The 22802-nt window shown below is 45.4% G+C and overlaps 1 protein-coding gene across 7 annotated transcripts in view; it reads right to left on the minus strand.

Moving 5' to 3' along the window:
- Positions 1 to 1887: 1887 nt before the first annotated feature.
- The window catches only part of UCHL5 (ubiquitin C-terminal hydrolase L5), a 539393-nt gene continuing 518478 nt past the window's right edge, over positions 1888 to 22802 (minus strand). For 5 of the 7 annotated variants that reach the window (XM_073573022.1, XM_073573021.1, XM_073573023.1 and 2 more), the window contains one exon: positions 7760 to 8119. Coding sequence is in view for 4 of the 7 variants with exons in the window: in XM_073573023.1 (XP_073429124.1) it covers positions 8078 to 8119 (42 nt within the window). In the remaining 3 variants the exon portion in view is untranslated. Of the gene's footprint in view, positions 2014 to 7759; positions 8120 to 22802 lie in introns of those variants that run through there. The other 2 variants (XM_073573025.1, XM_073573020.1) reach the window with 1 other exon arrangement.

Genomic DNA, 22802 nt, shown 5'->3' on the forward strand with positions numbered 1-22802 from the left:
CATGAGCCTCCAATGACGACTCAGTGCTTTTATGTTTTACAACTTCAGAAGAGGAGGCGATAGAGCTGGAGGCTGAGTCAGCAATGTAAGCCAAAACTTTTTCCTGAAGCTCTGGCTTTAAAAGCGGTTTGCCAACTCCTAGAAAACTAAGCCTTCGAGGCCTTGTGGAGCCAGACGATGATGCAGGCTCAACACCTCCTGCATTCGGTCCTATTTTGCTTTTGCCACTACCATCAGATCCACCAACACCATCATTACCAGCTGGCAACCCCCCGCCCAATTCCACGACCTCTTCCACCAGCCTTCCTCATTTTTGGTAAAAATGTACACAAAATCCCACAAACTATATAGTAATGTAAAACAAGGTACAAAGTGTATATAGGACAGGGGAGATGTAGAATTTCTGAACACACTTGTGCACACTGTTGGATTGTTCACACTATAGGCAAAGACAGGAGCGCAATAGGGTCTTATCCGGGCAAACTTATAAGAAATGTTAAGATTTATACTCACCCTTTCCAGGAGAGAGTCAGGCACGTAGGATCAGTATGACAGCTTGCTGCACATCCAATGGTCCACAACACAGAGACCGCCACATGAAAACTTTTAGGATAAATTTCTTGGATTTACGTGCGCTGCCAGACAAATTTCATATCCAATAAACAGGTTGATGAATCAACCCTTCTATTCCCAACGCGTTTCAAAGTTCATAGTACTTCTTCCTCAGGGGATGACATATGAATACACAGAGCTATCTCCAGTTTTATACATTCACATTTCAAAAAATGGGCGCCAAAAAAGACATCGAGTGCGAATGTGGGAAACAATACGTTGGTAGAACCACACAGCCGTTACACCTTAGAATGAATTCTCATAGATATAATATCAAAAGGGTTTTTTTACAACATGGTTTGTCCAGACATTTTTCTTTGAAACATAATAAAAGTTTGCAGGGATTAAAAATTAGCCCTATTGAGCAAATCCCCAGCAACCATCCAGATAGAATAGGGCAATTAAACAGGAAAGAGATTTTCTGGATTTATAGACTGAACACCCTGAAACCTAATGGGTTAAATGAAATCTCAGAAGTTTTTCTTTAGAAATATGATATTTCTTCGTTTGTAATAATTTAAAACTGCACTTAATCGTTGTGTTTTTATAACTTTTTAATATGCATATAAATTTTTTTATCATTTTTTAATTGCGTTTTTGCTATGATTTTAGGGTTAATTTCTGGTTGATTTGTGTGATGATTTTTTTGTTAGATATGGTTGAGAATATCAATTGGTTCATCTTCCTTTTTGTCTTTGTACTGACGCTTTTAAATAAGTCCTTTTGTAAGTCCCACACTTCTGATAAATAACCTTAAGGGTTAAATTAATTTATTTATTTTTCGACCCCCCCCCCACTACCATTTTAATGCTACAACCTTGCGTTGATATTTTTTCAGTATCTATATCGGGAATAACTTTTTATTCAATTAATGGGTGCGTTCTATTAAATTAACGGGTTATTTCTGCCTTATCTTGGGATTAATTTTGTGTATTAATTATTAATTTTTGAGAATATGTAATGTTCCTTCCCATCCTCTTCTTCTGTTCGGCATAGTAAGCGATCCCGGCTTCTTCTGGTTTAATGGTTTCCCTGCGAGTCCTGTTCTTTTGATGAGAGCCACCTATCCTTTTGGAATGTAAAGGAAATAATTTGACCAAGACACCACATTCAAAGAAATCTAATTTATTTATTTTTTATTGTTAAATACTATTTAATATATATATTTATTAGATATATATTTCTGTATTCCATTCCCCCAATTTTCTTATAAGTTATTTTCATTTTTTTGACTTTTTTGGTTTTGCTTCTCCTTTTTTATTCTTTGTTTCTGGATATCCTCCCCAGTATAATGGTGTAAGCATGGGACTACGGTCCTTTTTGTCTCAAGACGCAGGTTCACTTTTCATTCGTTTTTTCCTTTTTATTTCCTTTTTTAATAAATTCAAGTCTTTAAATTTCCTGTAAAATAAAAAGTAAGAATAATTGATTTTTATCAACCATAGATGAATTAATGTGACAATTTTATGACAATTATGTTTTTGAACTTTGACCTTTGGTGTACATCACATGTCTTTTTTGGCACCCATTTTTTTGAAATGTGAATGTATAAAACTGGAGATAGCTCTGTGTATTCATATGTCATCCCCTGAGGAAGAAGTACTATGAACTTCGAAACGCGTTGGGAATAAAAGGGTTAATTCATCAACCTGTTTATTGGATATGAAATTTGTCTGGCAGCGCACGTAAATCCAAGAAATTTATCCTAAAAGTTTTCACTGTTGGATTGTGTGAGGCCCAGTGAATATCACACCGCTATGTCACAGGCTCAATGTCGTAGGTGTGAAAAATGTCACTATAGGACAGGGGAGATGTAGAATTTCTGAACACACTTGTGGACACTGTTGGATTGTGTGAGGCCCAGTGAATATCATACCGCTATGTCACAGGCTCAATGTCGCAGGTGTGAAAAATATCACTATAGGACAGGGGAGATGTAGAATTTCTGAACACACTTGTGGACACTGTTGGATTGTGTGAGGCCCAGTGAATATCACACCGCTATGTCACAGGCAGAAATTGGCTAGTGTATGACAAACTACAAGGTGTATATAGAATTGGGCAGAATATGAATCTCCCTAGAGTGTAGGTCTGTAAGAACGGAACAAGTCCTCGACTTATCCTTACAGAGTCACACACAGATAGCTTCACTGTGGCCGTGATAACAGCCGTTACACGGTACTGAGAGAGGAGCGTGCACGTACACCGCTGTCCGGTGTCCGTAAAATTGTCAAGCTCCGTGTTTTTAAAGTATACGGACTGACACGCTGTCTCTCTATAGTTTTGAATGTGATCAAACAGCAAATATACTTAACTGTTTGAAAACCAGACAAAACTAGAAGGTGGAGGTCTGTAAGAACGGAACAGGTCCTCAACTTATCCTTACAGTCACACACAGATAGCTTCACTGTGGCCATGATAACAGACGTTACACGGTACTGTGTGAGGAGCGTACACCGCTGTATGGTGTGAAAAAATGCACGCTCAGTACCTCACCAGCACACAAAAAAAAAATTTGGATTGCTTTTAAAAAAGCAGTTTACAGAGCAGTGGGAAAACAGCTATCAGGAAGCCTTATAAGGCAGCCTAACAACCAACACAGCTGATCCAGCAAAATATAGCCTCCACTTGCACTGCACACACAGTGACTGGTGTGTTGGACAGGCAAAATCGCTAGCAGCAGAAGCAGTTTTTGGTGTCTTCTTCCCTGCCTAACGCTCTCCCTACAGAATCATCAGCAGCAGCAGCTCTCCCTATTCTGAGATCAGCATGAGTAACATGGTGGTCGGCGTGCACGCCCTTATATACCCCCTGTGACGCCCCCCAAAGCAAGCCAATCACTTGCATGCCCTTCTCAAAGATGGTGGTGACCCCTGCCTATGTCATCACACTGCCCACAGTGTTGTGGATCCTGATTAGCTGAAAAAGGGCGGAAAACAAACTTTTGAAACGCGACTTTGGCGCTAAAGTCGCCGAGCTCGTGGCCGACCTCACCCTAGGGTCGGGTTTCGTTTTATGAAAACCGACTTTACCAAAAGTCGGCGACTTGAAATTTTTCGACCCGTTTCGCTCAACTCTACTGATTACATATAGTGCCGCTCCCAAAATTGTTACAATAGTACAATGGAAGATCACAAAAACAGGTTAATATAAGTCTCAGTTAAAGAGCTACATATCTGAAGCTTCCTTATTGTATGCCAGATCAAATTACCACATAATAATCTCTGTCGGAGTCCAATCTTGCTCCACCTTTCTATCTTCGTATTAAGATAGAGCCAACCTGAACCTGGTCAGCTCTCTCGATGCAAGACCAGAATGATCAATCCAACATGCCCCTATTTTTTCAAATTTGGGAATAGAATTTCTCTTGCGATATATACCTTTTTCTAAATTAACTAGCCAGTTAATTTTGGTTACATATTCTGCAATTGTGGGGATTTGGTGGGAGATGCAGTACTGGGCTCTTAATTTTTTTGGCCATAAAAAGCATTCTAGATACAGCTAACTTCCCAACCTCTTCTGTTGGCAAGTCTTCTATATATCCTAGGATACATACAAAAGGGGTTCTGCTCAGCTCAACCGAATATACTCTATTAATTATCCCTATTACTCCTTTGCAGAACACTTCAAGATTTGGACATGACCATAACATGTGCAGTAGGGAGGCTGTGTCTATTCGACATCTTGGACAAAGAGGATCGGACCTAACTCCAATATCAAATAAAAACTTGGTTGAGAGATAAACTTGATGAATTACATATACAGTAAATGTGACAGACGATGGGCTTCTCCAAGATAGAGTCTGGGAACTCTTTCTAATATTTCTGACCATAAATTGTTCTCAATAGGACCAATATCTCGCTCCCACCTCTCCTTCACACGTACAGGATTATTCAGAAGCACTAAATGCAGTAAGTCCCAATATAAATGAGAAATCATCCCAGCTGTTTCGGTGGATTTTTCAATACGCTGTATAATCTTACTCTGTTGTATGGATTTTCCTGCAATGAGGCTTTCTGCTTGGTGCGCATGTCTAAGTTGTAAATTCTTGTAAAATTCTGAATCCCAAATTCCATACGTAAATAAGTAAAATATCTAATTCTATATCCCTACATTATATGTTCAAATCTACGAATCCCTCTTCGGGCCCAACGCTCAAAACCCTCCGAGTGGCTGAGATTAGAAAGGGAAGGGGTATTACATATAGAAGTATACTGAGACACCCCATAAATATCCTGCATTTTTTCAACTTTTTCCCATAATTTGTGTATTAACAGCAGAGTAGGGAATCCATGTGTTTTTGTGCCAAAACCCCCCGACTCCAATACTTCGTACAGACTGAGTTGAAGTATTGTTGCAAAAGTTAACACTAAGCTTCCCCTCCCCCTGGATCATCCCAACTGCGTATGTGTTGTTGTAACTGTGCTGCCGTGTAGTAAACCCATGGGTTAGGGACGGCCAAACCCCCATTGCACTTTTCTCTTTGTAAAAGATCCAATCTGATCCGTGGAGTTCCTTTACCCTATATTAGCTCTCTAAATAACGAGTTTATCTTATGGAAACATCAGTACAAAAAATGGAAGGATCCAGCGATGTCGGGTGACCGTTAAAAACAAATATTTATTGTCAAAATGGTATTAAAATATTCTCAGGCACATAATGTCTGGCAACACTGCATGGAAACCATTTTGATCCCTGAGTGCTCCAATAAATGAATTCTCCCTCTGTGCCCTAGAAATTACTGCTTAGAGGTGGCCTGCCTTCTCCCCTTCTTCAAAAAAATCTGTGCTGTGAAAATAATCTCTTGGTATTAGGTCTTTCTTTAATATGAGTCATACACCTTTTGTGCCTCCTTCCACTCCAACAAATCTCGTGATTCCCCTGTAGATATGTATTTATGCGTTCCCTAAGAAATACTCCAAACTGATTAGACTTAAGCCCCTATCACACAACAGCGATCTCACCAGCGAGATCGCAGTGTGTGACAGCGATCAGCGACCGGCCCCCCCTTGCCGGGTATCGCTGTTGAAAGGTCTGGACATTTTTTGGGGTCGCTGGTCTCCCGCTGGTCAGCACGCATCGCTGCGTGTGACATGAGGGAGACCAGCAACCAGGAGATGGTAACCAAGGTACACATCGGGTTACTAAGGGGCGCGCAGCCCCTAGAAACCCAATGTGTACCTTAGTTACCAGCGCGCTGATGCAGGGTGCTGGTAACCAAGGTACACATGGGGTTTCTAAGTGCGCACCCCTTAGAAACCCGATGTGTACCTTGGTTTCCAGCTCCCTGCATCAGCGCGCTGGTAACCAAGATACACTGCGGGTAACTAAGCGACGTGCGTCACTTATTATCGCATGTCGCTGGTCCTGATCGCTGGTGAAGCTGCCTGTTTGGCAGCTCACCAGTGATCACATAGCGACTCACCAGTGATCCTGACAAGGTGATATCATTGTCGGGATCACTGGTAAGTCGCTATGTGTGACGGGGCCCTTGGTCTTGGATCTGCTGACCCCCTGAATTAAAGTCCCTCTTAAACAGGCTTTCATAGCATCCCATATCATATTAAGCGATACTTCACCAGTACCATTTTCTTGAAAACAGTGTTTGAGGGCAAGTGAGGGCGGCTCTATGTCTACAATCTGTAACCAGAATGGGTTGAACGACCACAAATTATGAGACAGACTCAAACCCGGTAGGAGGTTAAGACTAGTTAGTATGGGAGAGTGATCAGATAGTACTCTGGGTAAGTATACAATTTTGTCCATCATGTCCAATATTTCTTCCGAACCCAGGACCAAGTCTATTTTAGATAAAGTATTATGCGTTTTGGAATAGCACGAGAACTGCTTAGACTTAGGATATTTAATTCTCAGCAGATCTAACAACGAGAGTTCCGCCACCGTCTACCCAAATCTACAAATAGGGTGATGTTCTAAGCTTTCATCCGTATTGTGCTTATCCAGGTATGGGTGAATGATATTATTAAAATCCCCCATGCACATCATCGGGACCCCATGAGTTTTTCCAATAATACCGGCTATAATATTCATGACAGTATTACTGAAAGGGGGAGGAATATATACTATTATCAATAACAATTCCTTATTGAAATCTTTACAATGAATACATACATATCTACCCTCTTGTTCTATTGTAGATGCAATCAATACAAAAGGGATAGACCTATGGACCAAAATACTGACTCCTCTAGAATACCCTGTATATGTTGAGTGATACCCATAGCTCAACTATGCACAAGTCATGAATTATATTTTATCTTGTTCTAGATGAGTCTCCTGTAGGCACACAATTGCAGGAAAATGGGCTCTAATATAATCCATAACTGCCGCCCTTTTAGTAGCATCCCCCAGACCGTGAACATTCCATAAAAGAAAGTTGGTTTTGCCCGTCATTACAGTGAAACAGATAAATGGTGTAAGCAAATATGCCTGTCAGGTGGATCCCACCTGTTCCTGTCATCTGAGAGCAGCACTAAGATCAGCAGCACATAAAAATTATAAAAAAGAAAAACCCCAGTTAGAACAACAACCACCATTTCATTCTCCAGCAGGACTTGGCACCTGTCCACACTGCCAAAAGTACCAATACCTGATTTAAAAACAACAGTATCATTGTGCTTGATTGGCCAGCAAACTTTTCTGACCTTAACCCCATAGAGAATCTATGGGGTATTGTCAAGAAGATGAGACACCAGGTCCAACAATGCAGACAAGCTGAAGGCTGCTATCAAAGCAACCTGGGCTTCTATAACACCTCAGCAGTGCCACAAACTGATCGCCTCCATGCCACGCCGCATTGATGCAGTAATTGATGCAAAAGGAGCCCTTTATGTTCAGTAAATGATTGAGTGCATTTACTGAACATACATTTCAGTAGGCCAACATTTCGGATTTTAAAATCAGTATTCTAATTTACTGAGATAATGACTTTTGGGTTTTCATTGGCTGTAAGCCACAATCATCAACATTAACAGAAATAAACACTTGAAATAGATCACTCTGTTTGTAATGACTAATATATTAGTTTCACTTTTTGTATCGAAGAACTGAAATAAATTAACATTTTGATGATATTCTAATTTTGGGAGATGCACCTCTTAAAAAAAAAAACCACACAACACAGAAGTTCGGTTTATACCATACATTTTAATTAAACAACCCAGATTTCACTGTATTTCAGGTAGCTATAACATCAAAGACAAAGTCCTTTATGATATATGTTGATTTTTCTCCCATTTTTACTATAGATCTAATTTTCAATTCTTATATTTAAGATTGGGAGCAATTATCGCAAATATGCATCAGCAAGGGGAATTTAAACAATGTATAAAAAAAAAAAATGAAAATTTACCAAACTGTATATATTACACAATTTATTGCCAGCTATTTAGTCTTATTTTCCATATTCTATTTCTTTTCCACTATATTTGGCAAGAAAGATTTGCTATTTTGCCTCCTGTAATCTTCTGGCTTGCTTTCCTTTGGCCTAAAACCAAAAACAGTGTTAATATGTTGGAAGTAGATTGACGGAATGAATTTGTTTTTTTTTTTTTAATCCCTGGACTAAAGTAAACTAACATGAAAACTTGTGTTTTCAGTAATATTTTTAAAAATTTAACCAAAACATTAGCCCTTCACTGTCATCACTTTACTGTGTTGGACACTTGCTGCACATTTATGAAGAAGTCGTCAGTGCTCACACCATTTACAGTGACTTTATGAAGAAGTCGTCAGTGCTCACACCATTTACAGTGACAGGTATAATTAACAGGCAAAAAGACATAAATCCTATCCCAGACGTTTAACCACTTAGACTCTGCAGTCTGCATTGGTAGCAGCATCCGAGTGGTTTATGGAAAGAGAGAATCCCTCTCTACCTCCATCAGGCCGAATGGATTTTGATGACAGATTTTTACATTTACATGATATAAAAGAAAATGTAATAAAAATATTTTTATTTCTATAGCACCAACATATTCTGCTGTAGTTTACATTTTATAGGGCACTTGTACAGAAAATAAAAGACATTACAGAATAACAATGATCACATAAATCACCAGATACCAAAAGAGTGAGGGCCCTGCTCGCAAGCTAACAATCTATGAAGAAATAGGGGAGACTTGGAAGATAGAAGGTAGCAATTGCTTTTATTGTATGGTCAACCATCAATGTAATAAATAGGGTGGTCGTGTAATGCTGAATAAACCAGTCACCAACAATATGTGTACAAGTATGTACAGACACAGAGGGCTCTTAAGTGCATGGGGATGTTGGAACAGATCATACAAGTCTCCTGATTTGGAACGTAATTTTGTATGGGAAAAACAAGGATAGTTAGGCAAGTGTGGTGAGGCAATAGAACAATCTAAAGTAATGCATTTTTAGGGCATGCTTAAAACTGTGGGTATTGGGGATTAATCGAAGTGTCCTGGGTAATGTATTCCAAAAGGAGAATGGAGGGCGTGGGTAGGGTGGTAGACAGACAAGGGAGGAGAAGTAGGATGGTGCTAAAACGTTGAGCACTTTGTGGGTGAGAGTGATCAGTTTATAATGAACTACGGTATATAACAGACTAGCTGAAGAGCCTGGCCATAGTAACTAACTATGGTTAGTTATAACAAATTATGATTATATATATAGAGAGAGAGAGATGAGTGTAGAGCCCCACCCACTCCACATAGCCACATTCACTATAATATCCCACATCATCCCGTCAGCCAGAGCCACCGGACTACCATCCCTAGCATCCCACATCGCCCTGTCAGCCAGAGCTACCGGACTACTACCCCTAATATCCCACATCATCCCGTCAAAGCCACCGGACTACTACCCCTAATATCCCACATCATCCCGTCAAAGCCACCGGACTACTACCCCTAATATCCCACATCGTCCTGTCAGCCAGAGCCACCGGACTACTACCCCTAATATCCCACATCATCCCATCAAAGGCACCGGACTACTACCCCTAATATCCCACATCGTCCTGTCAGCCAGAGCCACCAGACTACTACCTCTAATATCCCACATCATCCCATCAGCCAGAGCCAATGGACTACTACCCCTAATATTCCACATCATCCCGTCAGCCAGAGCCACCGGACTACTACCCCTAATATCCCACATCATCCCGTCAGCCAGAGCCACCAGACTATTACCCCTAATATCCCACATCGTCCCATCAGCCTGGGGTCAGAACCAGAAAGCTGAGTGGAACGGTCATAACGTCCATACCAGGGATCCCTTTAAGAGGCCTGGTGTCAGAACCAGAGCGCTGAGGGATTTGCCCAGGGCCGTATTTAGAGTTTATGCTGCCCTAGGCACTTTTAGTGCTGCCTCCCCCCACTGGTATGACTAAGGCCGGGGTCAGACATGCGAGAAACTTGCATGAGTCTCGCATGTCAACACCCGGCACTGCCGCCGGCACTCGGACAGGAGCGTGCGGGCTGCATGTATTTCTCGCATGTCTGACCCTGGCCTCACGCAGACACTGTCGGCAGTGACTTAGGCTGTGTGCACACGCTGCGGATTATGTGCGGATTCATCCGCGCAGATTTTGTTAAATCCGCAGGTGAAACCGCAGGTCAAAAGACCTGCGGTTTTACCTGCGGATTGCTCTGCGGTTTTTCATCTCCTCAATGGAGGAGATGGCAAACTGCAGCAGAATCCGCAGAAAGAATTGACATGGCAATTCTTTCTGCGGATTGAAAACCGCAGATAATCCGCGCGGAAAATTCCGCACCGTCTGCACTGCGGTTTTTGATTCCCATAGGGAATCATGGTACTGTACACCGCAGCAGAAACTGCTGCAGGTCCGCAGCGGCCAAAACCGCTGCGGAACCGCAGCAAAATCCGCAGCGTGTGCACACAGCCTAAGGCTACTTTCACATCAGTGATTTTTGCCATTCGCGGCAGATCCGGCAGTTTTTCCACATATGCTGCGTAATGGATCACTTATGGCAACTCTGTGTTTGGCCTCATTCATTCCCTATGGGACTTGCGGACATTTGAGACACTTGCGGTTTTGCAGCGGTCTGGCAAATGCAGTACTTGCAGCAACGAGGAAAAAATGCTGCTAGCTGTGTTTTTATGTCTCAACGCAAGTGCAGATACAGAATAACGGGTAAAGTCTGAATGATCCCCTCAATGCGAGTGTGTGAAGTTTTATTTTTGCATGTCAAGGCAAGGCTCAGGCAGTAAAGGGTTAACCAGAGGGCGTGGCGGCACTACATAAATAATGGAGGCTGGGGGGAAGGAGAGCTGTGGGTCTGTGCATGATGTATACACCTGAGCACATGGCGACACTACACACACCGGCTCTGCTACATTCCTGCGCCAGCCACACAAATAAATGGTCAATATCACTTCATGTAGATAAATGTATCCCTCATCATCACCCTCACTACACCGCTAACCGTCATACCCAGCTCTGCTACTCCGCTCCTATCACCCACACTACACCACTATCCATCATACCCAGTTCTGCTACTCCACTCATATCACCCACACTACACCGCTATCCATCATACCCAGGTCTGCTACTCCACTCCTATCAATCACACTACACCGCTATCCATCTTACCCAGCTCTGCTACTCCGCTCCTATCACTCACACTACACCACTATCCCTCATACCCAGCTCTGTTACTCTGCTCCTATCACCCACACTACACCACTATCAATCATACCCAGCTCTGCTACTCCGCTCCTATCACCCACACTACACCACTATCCATCATACCCAGCTCTTGTATTCCGCTCCTATCACCCACACTACACCACTATCCATCATACCCAGCTCTGGTATTCCGCTCCTATCACCCCCACTAGACGACTATCCCTCATACCCAGCTCTGCTACTCCGCTCCTATCACCCACACTACACCACTATCTATCATACCCAGCTCTGCTACTCCACTCCGCTCCTATCACCCACACTACACCGCTATCCATCATACCCAGCTCTGCTACTCCGCTCCTATCACCCACACTACACCACTATCCCTCATACGCAGCTCTGCTACTCCGCTCCTATCACCCACACTACACCACTATCCATCATACCCAGCTCTTGTATTCCGCTCCTATCACCCACACTACACCACTATCCATCATACCCAGCTCTGGTATTCCGCTCCTATCACCCACACTAGACGACTATCCCTCATACCCAGCTCTGCTACTCCGCTCCTATCACCCACACTACACCACTATCTATCATACCCAGCTCTGCTACTCCACTCCGCTCCTATCACCCACACTACACCGCTATCCATCATACCCAGCTCTGCTACTCCGCTCCTATCACCCACACTACACCACTATCCCTCATACGCAGCTCTGCTACTCCGCTCCTATCACCCACACTACACCGCTATCTATCATACCCAGCTCTGCTACTCCACTCCGCTCCTATCACCCACACTACACCACTATCATACCCAGCTCTGCTACTCCGCTCCTATCACCCACACTACACCACTATCCATCATACCCAGCTCTGCTACTCCGCTATCCATCATACCCAGCTCTGCTACTCCGCTCCTATCACCCACACTACACCGCTATCCATCATACCCAGCTCTGCTACTCCGCTCTTATCACCCACACTACACCACTATCCCTCATACCCAGCTCTGTTACTCCGCTCCTATCACCCACACTACACCACTATCCATCATACCCAGCTCTGCTACTCCGCTCCTATCACCCACACTAAACCACTATCCATCATACCCAGCTCTGCTACTCTGCTCCTATCACCCACACTACACCACTATCCATCATACCCAGCTCTGGTACTCCACTCCGCTCCTATCACCCACACTACACCACTATCCATCATACCCAGCTCTGCTACTCCGCTCCTATCACCCACACTACACCGCTATCCATCATACCCAGCTCTGCTACTCCGCTCCTATCACCCACACTACACCACTATCCATCATACCAAGCTCTGCTACTCCGCTCCTATCACCCACACTACACCACTATCCCTCATACCCAGCACTGCTACTCCGCTCCTATCACCCACACTACACCACTATCCATCATACCCAGCTCTGGTATTCCGCTCCTATCACCCACACTACACGACTATCTCTCATACCCAGCTCTGCTACTCGGCTCCAATCACCCACACTACACCACTATCCCTCATACCCAGCTCTGCTACTCCGCTCCTATCACCCACACTACACCACTATCCCTCATACCCAGCTCTGCTACTCCGCTCCTATCACCCACACTACACCACTATCCCTCATACCCAGCTCTGTTACTCCGCTCCTATCACCCACACTACACCACTATCCCTCATACCCAGCTCTGTTACTCCGCTCCTATCACCCACACTATACCGCTATCCATCATACTCAGCTCTGCTACTCCGCTCCCATCACCCACACTACACCGCTATCCATCATACCCAGCTCTGCTACTCCGCTCCTATCACCCACACTACACCACTATCCATCATACCCAGCTCTGCTACTCCGCTCCTATCACCCACACTACACCGCTATCCATCATACCCAGCTCTGCTACTCCGCTCCTATCACCCACACTACACCACTATCCCTCATACCCAGGTCTGCTACTCCGCTCCTATCTCCCACACTACACCACTATCCCTCATACCCAGCTCTGCTACTCCGCTCCTATCACCCACACTACACCACTATCCCTCATACCCAGCTCTGCTACTCCGCTCCTATCACCCACACTACACCACTATCCCTCATACCCAGGTCTGCTACTCCGCTCCTATCTCCCACACTACACCACTATCCATCATACCCAGCCCACCTCCCGCATACCCACCTTGCCCTGCCCGCAACACCATCTACCTCTTCTTAGCAATGGAAGGAGCTGCGGAGGCCTTGCACTCGTTGGCAGTCAGGTCTGCAGGGCCCCGGCCTGCAGGCATCCAGAGAGGACCTCAGCCTGCACTGAGAACAAGCAGACACTTCAGTGTTGTGTGCAGGAGAGGAGCCGAGGGGACAGGTTACAGCGAGGGCACTCTTTGGCTTCACAGATCAGGCAGCGCGAAGGCCATTACTAAGCAACCACAGAATGACAGTGTCCAGCGCTCACGGTCCTCGCTTCTGGAGTCACCTGCCAGGGAAGGAGGCGGGGCGGATCGTTAGGTGGGACCCCTGCAGCAGCCGGAAGACTGAGGTGAGTGGGCGGGCCTACCCGGACTTAAAAAAAAAACAAACAAAAAAAAAACCTTGCCCAGGTGCCGCCCCTCGCATCTTCCCACCCTAGGCACCAGCCCGCAAGTTCCTAGTGGCAAATCCGGCCCTGGATTTGCCCAAACATCCATACAGGAGATCGCCTTTAAGAGAGCCTGGGGTCAGTACCTGAGCATTTCAAGGCAATTGCCCTGAGTTCCATACCGGAGATCCCTTTAAGAAAGGCCTGGGGTCAGTACCAAAGCGCAGAATGGATTTGCCTTCACTTCCATACCATTGAGTGGGTATTGGAGGAAGAATAAAAGCTGATTTTTAAAACCTTTTTTTATGGTTTCTGCCTCTTTTAGCGCTCCTATAGACCGCTTTGCTGCAGCTTTTCACTTACTTTCCTCTCCTTGAGGACTAGCGGCAGGAGCAGCTTGGAGGGCAGCCGCTTGCGGGAGGGCCTGCATTTTTTTCGGCGACGCTGAGAAGCACCAGGACCTTTGGTATCACACTAACGGCTGTGGCCAGCTACAAGATATGTCCGGAAGCCGGTGAGAAATGGACCGAACAGAAGAGCGGAGGTTGCTGACAGCCACGTGCAGTACCCTCCTGGGGTGACAGGACACGCTCCCCACCCACTACTAATGTTCACACCGTGGTTGTGCAAGGGTGGCACAACCCTCTAAGGTGAGCACCCTGTTCATTTAGTTAGGGAAATCAATTTTAATACAGGTACACTCATTGCGCCTCTCTTTTTATTATTTATTTTTTCCTTATGGGGTCAGTACCAAAGCGCAGAGTGGATTTGCCCTAAATTCCATACCAATAATCCCTTTAAGAGAAACTGAGGTCAGAACCACAGAGCTGAGTGGAACGGTCCTAACTTCCATACTGGAGATACCTTTAAGAGAGGCCTGGGGTCAAAACCAAAGCGCTGGATGGATTTGCTCTGACTTCCATACCAATGATCCCTTTAAGAGGGAAGATGTGCCTATATGATGGAGGATGTGTGATGTGTATATGGGCACAGGAGGGGGGATTTATTTTTGTCATGTGCTCTCTGCTCCTTTTTTGGGGGCAGACAATGGCTGGTAGCTTATGTTGCCGGGGATGCTAGATTTCTCCCACCATGTCAGTGTCTGCTGAGGTGTTGTCAAGTGGGGAAACTTGCTCATAGCAACCAATCACAGCTCAGCTTCTTTTAACCAGCTCTGGTGAAATGAGAGATGCTTATTGATTGGTTGCAAGGAAAACTGTTGTTCATAGCAACCAATCATAGCTCAGCTTCTTTTGAACAGCTCTGTTGAAATGAAAGATGGTTTGTGATTGGTTGGTGATACACACATTCAGTTTTATATATAGAGATAGGTAATCATTGCAACGACTGGCAAAGGGGGAGAGGCGTCGGTGTAGCAGTTGGCGAGGAATATGATCCTGGCTGCTTGCATTCAGGACTGATTAGAGAGGGGAGATTCATTGTTTTTTATTGCTTCATGGTGTAATTATGATGATTACATGTCTATTGTAGAATGTTTAGGCGTCTATCATTAGGTGGTATAGTTTCAAAAGCAGATAAAACAGATTTCTCTTAAAAAAAAAAAACAAAACACAAAAGCAACACTACAGTAGGTACGGAAAGTATTCAGACTCCTTTAAATTTTTCACTGTTTCATTGCAGCCATTTGGTAAATTCAAAAAAGTTCATTTTGTTCTCATTAATGTACACTCTGCACCCCATCTTGACTGAAAAAAAAAACAAATGTAGACTTTTTGCAAATCTATTAAGAAAGAAAAAACGAAATATCACATGGTCATAAGAACTCAGACCCTTTGCTCAGACACTCAAATGCTGTCCATTTCCTTGTGATCCTCCTTGAGATGGTTCTGCTCCTGCATTGGAGTCCAGCTGTGCTTAATTAAACTGATAGGACTTGATTTGGAAAGGCACACACCCTATTTATACAAGACCTCACAGGTCACAGTGCATGTCAGACCAAATGAGAATCATGAGGAATATAGGCTGAGCTGGATGGACAAATGTCTTTTTCTGCCTTGCTAACTATGTTACTATGTTAGGTCAAAGGAACTGGCCAGAGAGCTCAGAGTTGTGTTCAATAAAAGCTTTTTTGTACTTTGCATTTGGGCTGTGTGTGCACTGGTTTCTGAGCTTCTGATCCTTTTACTTTGATACATTTAGTCTTCTGGCGCAGAGTAGCACCCGGCCATTATTATTGCGCATATTTAATGTGGTGTCCATCGTGTTATTTGCATATAACACAGAGTTGTGACAAGGCACAGATCTGGCCAAGGTTACAAAAGAATTTCTCCAGTTCTCAAGGTTTCTAAGAGCACAGTGGCCTCCATAATCCTTAAATGGAAGAAGTTTGGGACCACCAGAAGTCTTCCTTGACCTGGCCATCCAGCTAAACTGAGCAATCATGGGAGAAGAGCCTTGGTGAGACAGGTAAAGAAGAACCCCAAGATCACTGCGGCTGAGCTTCAGAGATGCAGTAGGGAGATGGGAGAGAGTTCCACTAAGTCAACTATCACTGCAGCCCTCCACCAGTCGGGCCTTTATGGCAGAGTGGCCCGACAGAAGCCTCTCCTCATTGCAAGACATATGAAAGGCAGCATAGAGTTTGCTAAAAAACACATGAAGGACTCCCAGACTATGAGAAATAAGATTCTCTGGTCTGATGAGACTAAGATAGACCTTTTTGGTGATAATTCTAAGCGGTATCTGTGGAGTAAAACAGGCACTGCTGTTATGAATGGGTCACCGAGGAGAAAAAAGCAAAACAAGCTGTCACAGAAAACCAGAGAGTTTGGTAACTATGCAGATTGCAGATCCCTGATCTTACCACACAACTAGCAGTAGCCGTGGATCGTGCCTACGATGTTCCTAGACGCCTCGTCACGGCCAGAGGACTAAATAAGCCTAAAGCAAGAAAAGGGTTAAAACTAACTGCCCCAGAGCAGACCCCAAAGGAATAGATAGCCCCCACACATGTATTGACGGTGAAATAAGATGAAGGCACAAACACAGGCAGGAAAATAGGCTGAGCAAATGATGGGGCCCAAACTAACTAGACAGGAAAGGAAAGGAAAAACACTCTGCAACCTGCAAAAAACCCTACAAAAATCATGTCCAACACTTCTGATAGCAAAATTAACCCTGAAGTCACCAGACTTCTCCCACTATATCAGCACTCTGAAATATTCTCAGACAGAGCAAAAAGAGACCGAAATACTGATAAATAAGAGTGGAAATTCAGCACAGCCCCCAGCAGGGGCTGGCTGACCACACCAAAAAACTGAACAGACCAACAAAATCAAGTGTGAACATTAGCAGAAAAACTTAGCTTTAGATGACTGGAACAGAGCTGAAAACAAAGAGCTGACAAGCCAGAAGGAATCACCAGCAACTGAATAGGGCGTCGGCTGTCTTAAATCCAATCCGAGACTCCTGAGATCCAATCGTCATCCTCATTCTCAGGTGGCAGATCTCCACCGATCAAATCAGCCTCTCTACCTCCTGTTACCACCAGAGGGAGTCTGGAATTTAAACTCACAACTGGTGAACCAGAGAATGAACTCACAACACACTGCTCATCATCTGCCCAATACAATCCCAACAGTAAAACATGGTACTGGCAGCATCATGCTTTGGGGGCGTTTTTCAACTGCAGGGAGAGGACGACTGGTTGCCATTGAAGGAAATATGAATGTGGCCAAGTACAGAGATATCCTGGATGAAAACCTTTTCCAGAGTGCTCTGGCCTCAGACTTGGCCGAAGGTCCACCTTCCAACAAGACAATGACCCTAAGCACACAGCTAAAATAACAAAGGAGAGGCTTCAGAACAACGCTGTGACCATTCTTGACTGGCCCAGCCAGAGCCCTGACATAAACCCAACTGAGCATCTCAGGAGAGACTTGAAAATGGCTGTCCACAAACGTTCACCATCCAACCTGAGGGAACTGGAGAGGATCTGCAAGGAAGAATGGCAGTGGATCCCCAAATCCAGGTGTGAAAAACTTGTTGCATCATTACCAAGAAGACTCATGTCTGTACTAGCTCAAAAGGGTGCTTCTACTCAATACTGAGCAAAGGGTCTGAATACTTATGACCATGTGATATTTCAGTTTTCCTTTTTTAATAAATTTGCAAAAATGTCTACATTTCTGTTTTTCTTTTCAGTCAAGATGGGGTGCAGAGTGTACAATAATGAGCACAATAATGAACTTTTTTGCATTTACCAAATGGCTGCAATGAAACAAAGTGAAAAATTTAAAGGGGTCTGAATACGTTCCGTGCAAACTGTATGTCTATGTATGTCACTGAATGGAATAAATAGGTTTTTTACTTACAGTAAAATCTATTTCTCATAGTTAGGGGGACACAGAACCATGATAGCCTCCAGGTGGCTGCAGACTAACACTTATTGCATTTAAATAACATTGTCTCCTCCGCAGAAGACTATACCCTGCCTAATGGTGTCAGGCTTCCTCAGGTGTGTGAGAAAGCAGTAAGAAATAGAACAGAAAAAAATTAAGGAAATAAAAAACAACTATGTGCCCAACTGGGCAACAAAGTGAGGGAGATGTGTCCTCCAATGAAGACCACAAGAAACAGATTTTACAGTAAATGAAAAATCTATTTTTCTCATTCGTTTCATTGGGGGACACAGAACCATGGGACATCCTAAAGCTGTTACTAAGGTGAGATTAGCATTAAATCTCATACCGTAACCACGTGGCTTTCCTTCATAACTTACATGGAAATCTGGGCTACTGCCGCCTGCAGTGTAATCCTACAAAGACTTTCTTCTGCTGAGGAAGAAGTGTGCAGCCTGTAAAACTTAGAAAAGTATGCACTGATGACTAAATTGCTGCTTTACAGAGCTGCAATACTGATGACTGATGAAGAACCAGCCTGGAAGACCCCACCGCCCACATAGAGTGCGCTTCTATACTAAATGGGGCCACCTCGGCCTAAAGCCCCCGCCCAGGGAAGCAGGTCAACCCCGTCGTTCTGGTGGACATTGGAAAAATGACGTAGATATCCAGTCAACGTCTGGTTAGTTCGCTCCACTTGCCCGTTGGTCTGCGGATGAAAAATCCAGGGATACATCCAAGAGTTTACAAAGTGCCCTCCAGAACTTGGAAGTAAACTGGACTCCTCGGTCAGACACAATACGTCGAGGTAGACCATGAAGCCTGAAAATCTGATGGATGAAGATTTTGGCTAGTTCGGGCGCTGAGGGGAGTCCGGTCAGAGGGATAAAATGTGCCATTTTGGAAAAGCGATCTACTACCACTAGAACCACCGTACAACCAGATGAGCGAGGCAAGTCGGTGATAAAATCCATGGCGATGTGTTCCCAAGGTACCGTAGGAACTGGGAGTGGAAGCAGCAAGCCGGACGGAGGCCGTCGTGGTACTTTCTTTCTTGTGCAGGAAGGACAAGAGGCAACGAAATCCGCCACATCTTGGCGGAGGGTCTGCCACCAGTAGTGCCGAGAAATGAGAGCGAGAGTCTTCTTAGTTCCGGCATGGCCTGCCTGTCTGGAGGAATGACCCAAAAGTAGGACTCTTCCTTTGGCATCCTCGGGAACGAGAGTCTTGCCTGGGGGTGGAGAAAGCAGATTCACAGGAGTCATGGTGATAATTTTCATGGGTTCGATAATGTGAGATGGTTCCTCCCCAACCTCGGACGGCTGGAAGACTCTGGATAAGGCATCGGCTTTGGTGTTCTTGTCACCAGGGCGAAAATGGAGCTCAAAATCGAAGCTAGCGAAAAACAAGGACCACCTAGCCTGTCGAGGATTGAGTCTCTGGGCGGACTGGAGGTGGGCCAAGTTTTTTTGGTCCGAGTAAATCACAGAAGGGTGGACAGCCCCCTCCAGAAGGTGACGCCACTCCTCCAAGGCCAATTTTATGGCCAAGAGTTCACGGTCGCCAATCGAGTAATTGCATTCGGATGGAGAAAAGCCCTTGGAAAAGAATCCACAGGGGTGTAGGCAACCAGAGACGGTTTTCTGAGATAGCACAGCCCCGGCTCCTGTTGAGGAGGCATCCACCTCTAGCACGAAGGGTTTGCTGTTCTCGGGACGGGACAACACTGGAGTTGTGGAAAATGCCCATTTTAGTGTCAGAAAGGCCTCTTCGGCTTCTGTGGTCCAAGAATTGGGACTCGTCCCCTTTCGGGTGAGGGCGGAAATAGGCTTGGTGATTGAAGAAAAATGAGGAATAAATTGCCTGTAGTAATTGGCAAATCCGAGAAACCGTTGGATAGCTCTTATGCCGACGGGACGGGGCCACTTGAGAATGGCGGACAGTTTCTCAGGATCCATCCTCAGTCCAGCATCGGAGATGATGTAGCCCAGAAACGGTAACGAGGTTTGTTCAAACAGACATTTCTCCATCTTAGCATACAAGCGATTTTCTCGAAGACGCTGAAGAACCAAGCGGACACTCCTCCTATGAGACGAAAGGTCTGGCGAGAAGACAAGAATGTCGTCCAAGTGCACTACCACACAGGAGTACAAGAGGTCCCGGAAGATGTCATTGACAAACTCTTGAAACACAGCGGGGGCATTGCACAGACCAAAGGGCATGACTAGGTACTCATAGTGACCGTCTCGAGTGTTTAAAGCGGTCTTCCATTCATCGCCTGCGCGGATGCGGATCAGATTGTAGGCTCCTCTGAGGTCCAACTTGGAGAAAATCTGCGCCACTCTGAGGCGATCAAACAACTCCGGAATGAGTGGAAGGGGACACCTGTTCTTGATGGTGATGTCGTTCAAGCCCCTATAGTCAATGCACGGCAGTAGAGAACCGTCCTTTTTGACGAAGAAAAAAACGGCTCCTGCGGGAGAGGATTGAAACTTTTGGCGAGGTTCTCCCGGAGGTACTCGGACATAGCTAAGGTCTCTGCGGGAGATAGTGGGTAGATCCTGCCTCGAGGAGGGGTGGAACCGGGGATTAGCTCGATTGGACAGTCAAAAGGCCGGTGCGGGGGAAGGATCTCCGCTTCCTTCTTATCAAAGATGTCTGTGTAGGACCAGTAGGCTGAGGGAAGCCCCGAGAGATCAGAAGGTGGCGTGAGGGAGCAGCAGGACGAATAGGGTTCGGGCACCGGTCATGGCACGAGTGTCCCCAGCGAAAAACCTCCCCAGACGACCAGTTAAGGACTGGCTGGTGTGTCCATAGCCACGGAAGCCAAAGTAGAATCGCGTGGGAAAGATTAGGCAGCACGTAGAAGGCCATTCCTTCACGGTGTAGGGCACCGACTTGCAAGTCTATCTCCTCGGTGACCATGGTGACGGATTCCTGTATCGGTCTGCCGTCTACCGAAGCAATTAGTCGAGGATTCTTTTGAGTGACCACGGAATCTGGTACTTGTCCATCTCTTCACGCTGGATGAAGTTACCTGCTGAGCCCGAATCCACGCCTCTGCCCAGAAATCAAAAGAACAGACATCGTAAGAGGTTGAGAGGAATCATTGACACCTAGGGAGGCCTCTCTTACCTGGCCTAGGTGGAGAGAGTCTCTCAGGACAAGAATGGATGAAATGTGAGGCTTCTCCACAATAGAGACATAGACCTTGCGCCCGCCTCTCTCTCTGACGTAACTCAGCCAACCTGACATGGTGAACCTGCATGGGTTCGGAAGGAGTATGGGCGGACCCGGCTGGGCATGGACTAGAGGCTCGATTGGCAGAAAGAACTGGTCTGGTGGGTTTCCTGTCTCTAGCCGACTCCCGGGCACGCTCCTGAAACCGGAGATCTATGCGGGTGTGTTGTGAGTTCATTGTCTGGTTCACCAGTTGTGAGTTCTCCTTCCGGACTCCCTCTGGTGGTAACAGGAGGCACTGAGGCTGATTTGATCGGTGGAGATCTGCCACCTGAGAATGAGGATGAAGATTGGACCTCAGGAATCTCAGATTGGATTTAAGACAGCCGACGCCCTATTCAGTTGCTGGTGATTCCTTCTGGCTTGTCAGGTCTTGGTTTTCAGCTCTGTTCCAGTCATCTAAAGCTAAGTTTTTCTGCTAATGTTCACACTTGATTTTGTTGGTCTATTCAGTTTTTGTGTGGTCAGCCAGCCCCGGCCGGGGGCTGTGCTGAATTTCCACTCTTATTTTGCCAATTTGCTTTTTTGTCCCTTACTAGTTTGGCCTCTTTTGGCTCTGTCTCAGAATATTTCAGAGTGCTGATATAGTGGGAGAAGTCTAGTGACTTCAGGTCAATTTTGCTATCAGAAGTGTTGGACATTATTTTTGTAGGGTTTTTTGCAGGTTGCAGACAGTGTCTTTCCCTTTCCTTTCTAGTTAGTTTGGGCCCCATCGTTTGCTCAGCCTATTTTCCTGCCTGTGTTTGTGCTTTCATCTTGTTTCACTGTCTTTCCTTTGGGGTCTGCTCTGGTGCAGTTTGTTTTCCCCTTTTCTTGCTTTAGTCCTCCGGCCGTGCCGAGGTGTCTAGGATTGTCGTAGGTACGCTCCACAGCTGCTGCTAGTTGTGCGGTAGGATCAGGGATCTGCAATCTGCATAGATGCCAACCTCTCTGGTTTTCTGTGACTTAGCTTGTTTTGCTTTTTTCTCCTCGGTGACCCATTCATAACAGGGGTGGCCAGGGAGATAAGGTCCTCGAGAGTGGTGGAGGTATCCCGACCTGCCAGCTCACCTTTTATCCTGTGCGATAGGCCACGCCAGAATGCCCCTACCAGTGCCGCATTATTCCAACCTAGTTCAGATGAAAGCGTGCGGAGCCGGATAGCATACTGTCCGACAGGGAAGGCGCCCTGGTGGAGGTTGAAAAGGGACTCAGAAAGAGAGGCCAACCGACCTGGCTTGTCAAAGACCCTACAAAAAGTATTCAAAAAGACCGGAAGGTTCGAAACCACGGGATCGTCCCTCTCCCAGAGAGGGTTTAGCCATGACAGGGCCTCCCCCTCCAGATGGGACATAATAAAGGCCACCT

This window comes from Dendrobates tinctorius, unplaced genomic scaffold (genome assembly GCF_039654945.1).
Source record: "Dendrobates tinctorius isolate UK_male_01 unplaced genomic scaffold, ASM3965494v1 ptg000033l, whole genome shotgun sequence".
NCBI lineage: Eukaryota > Metazoa > Chordata > Amphibia > Anura > Dendrobatidae > Dendrobates > Dendrobates tinctorius.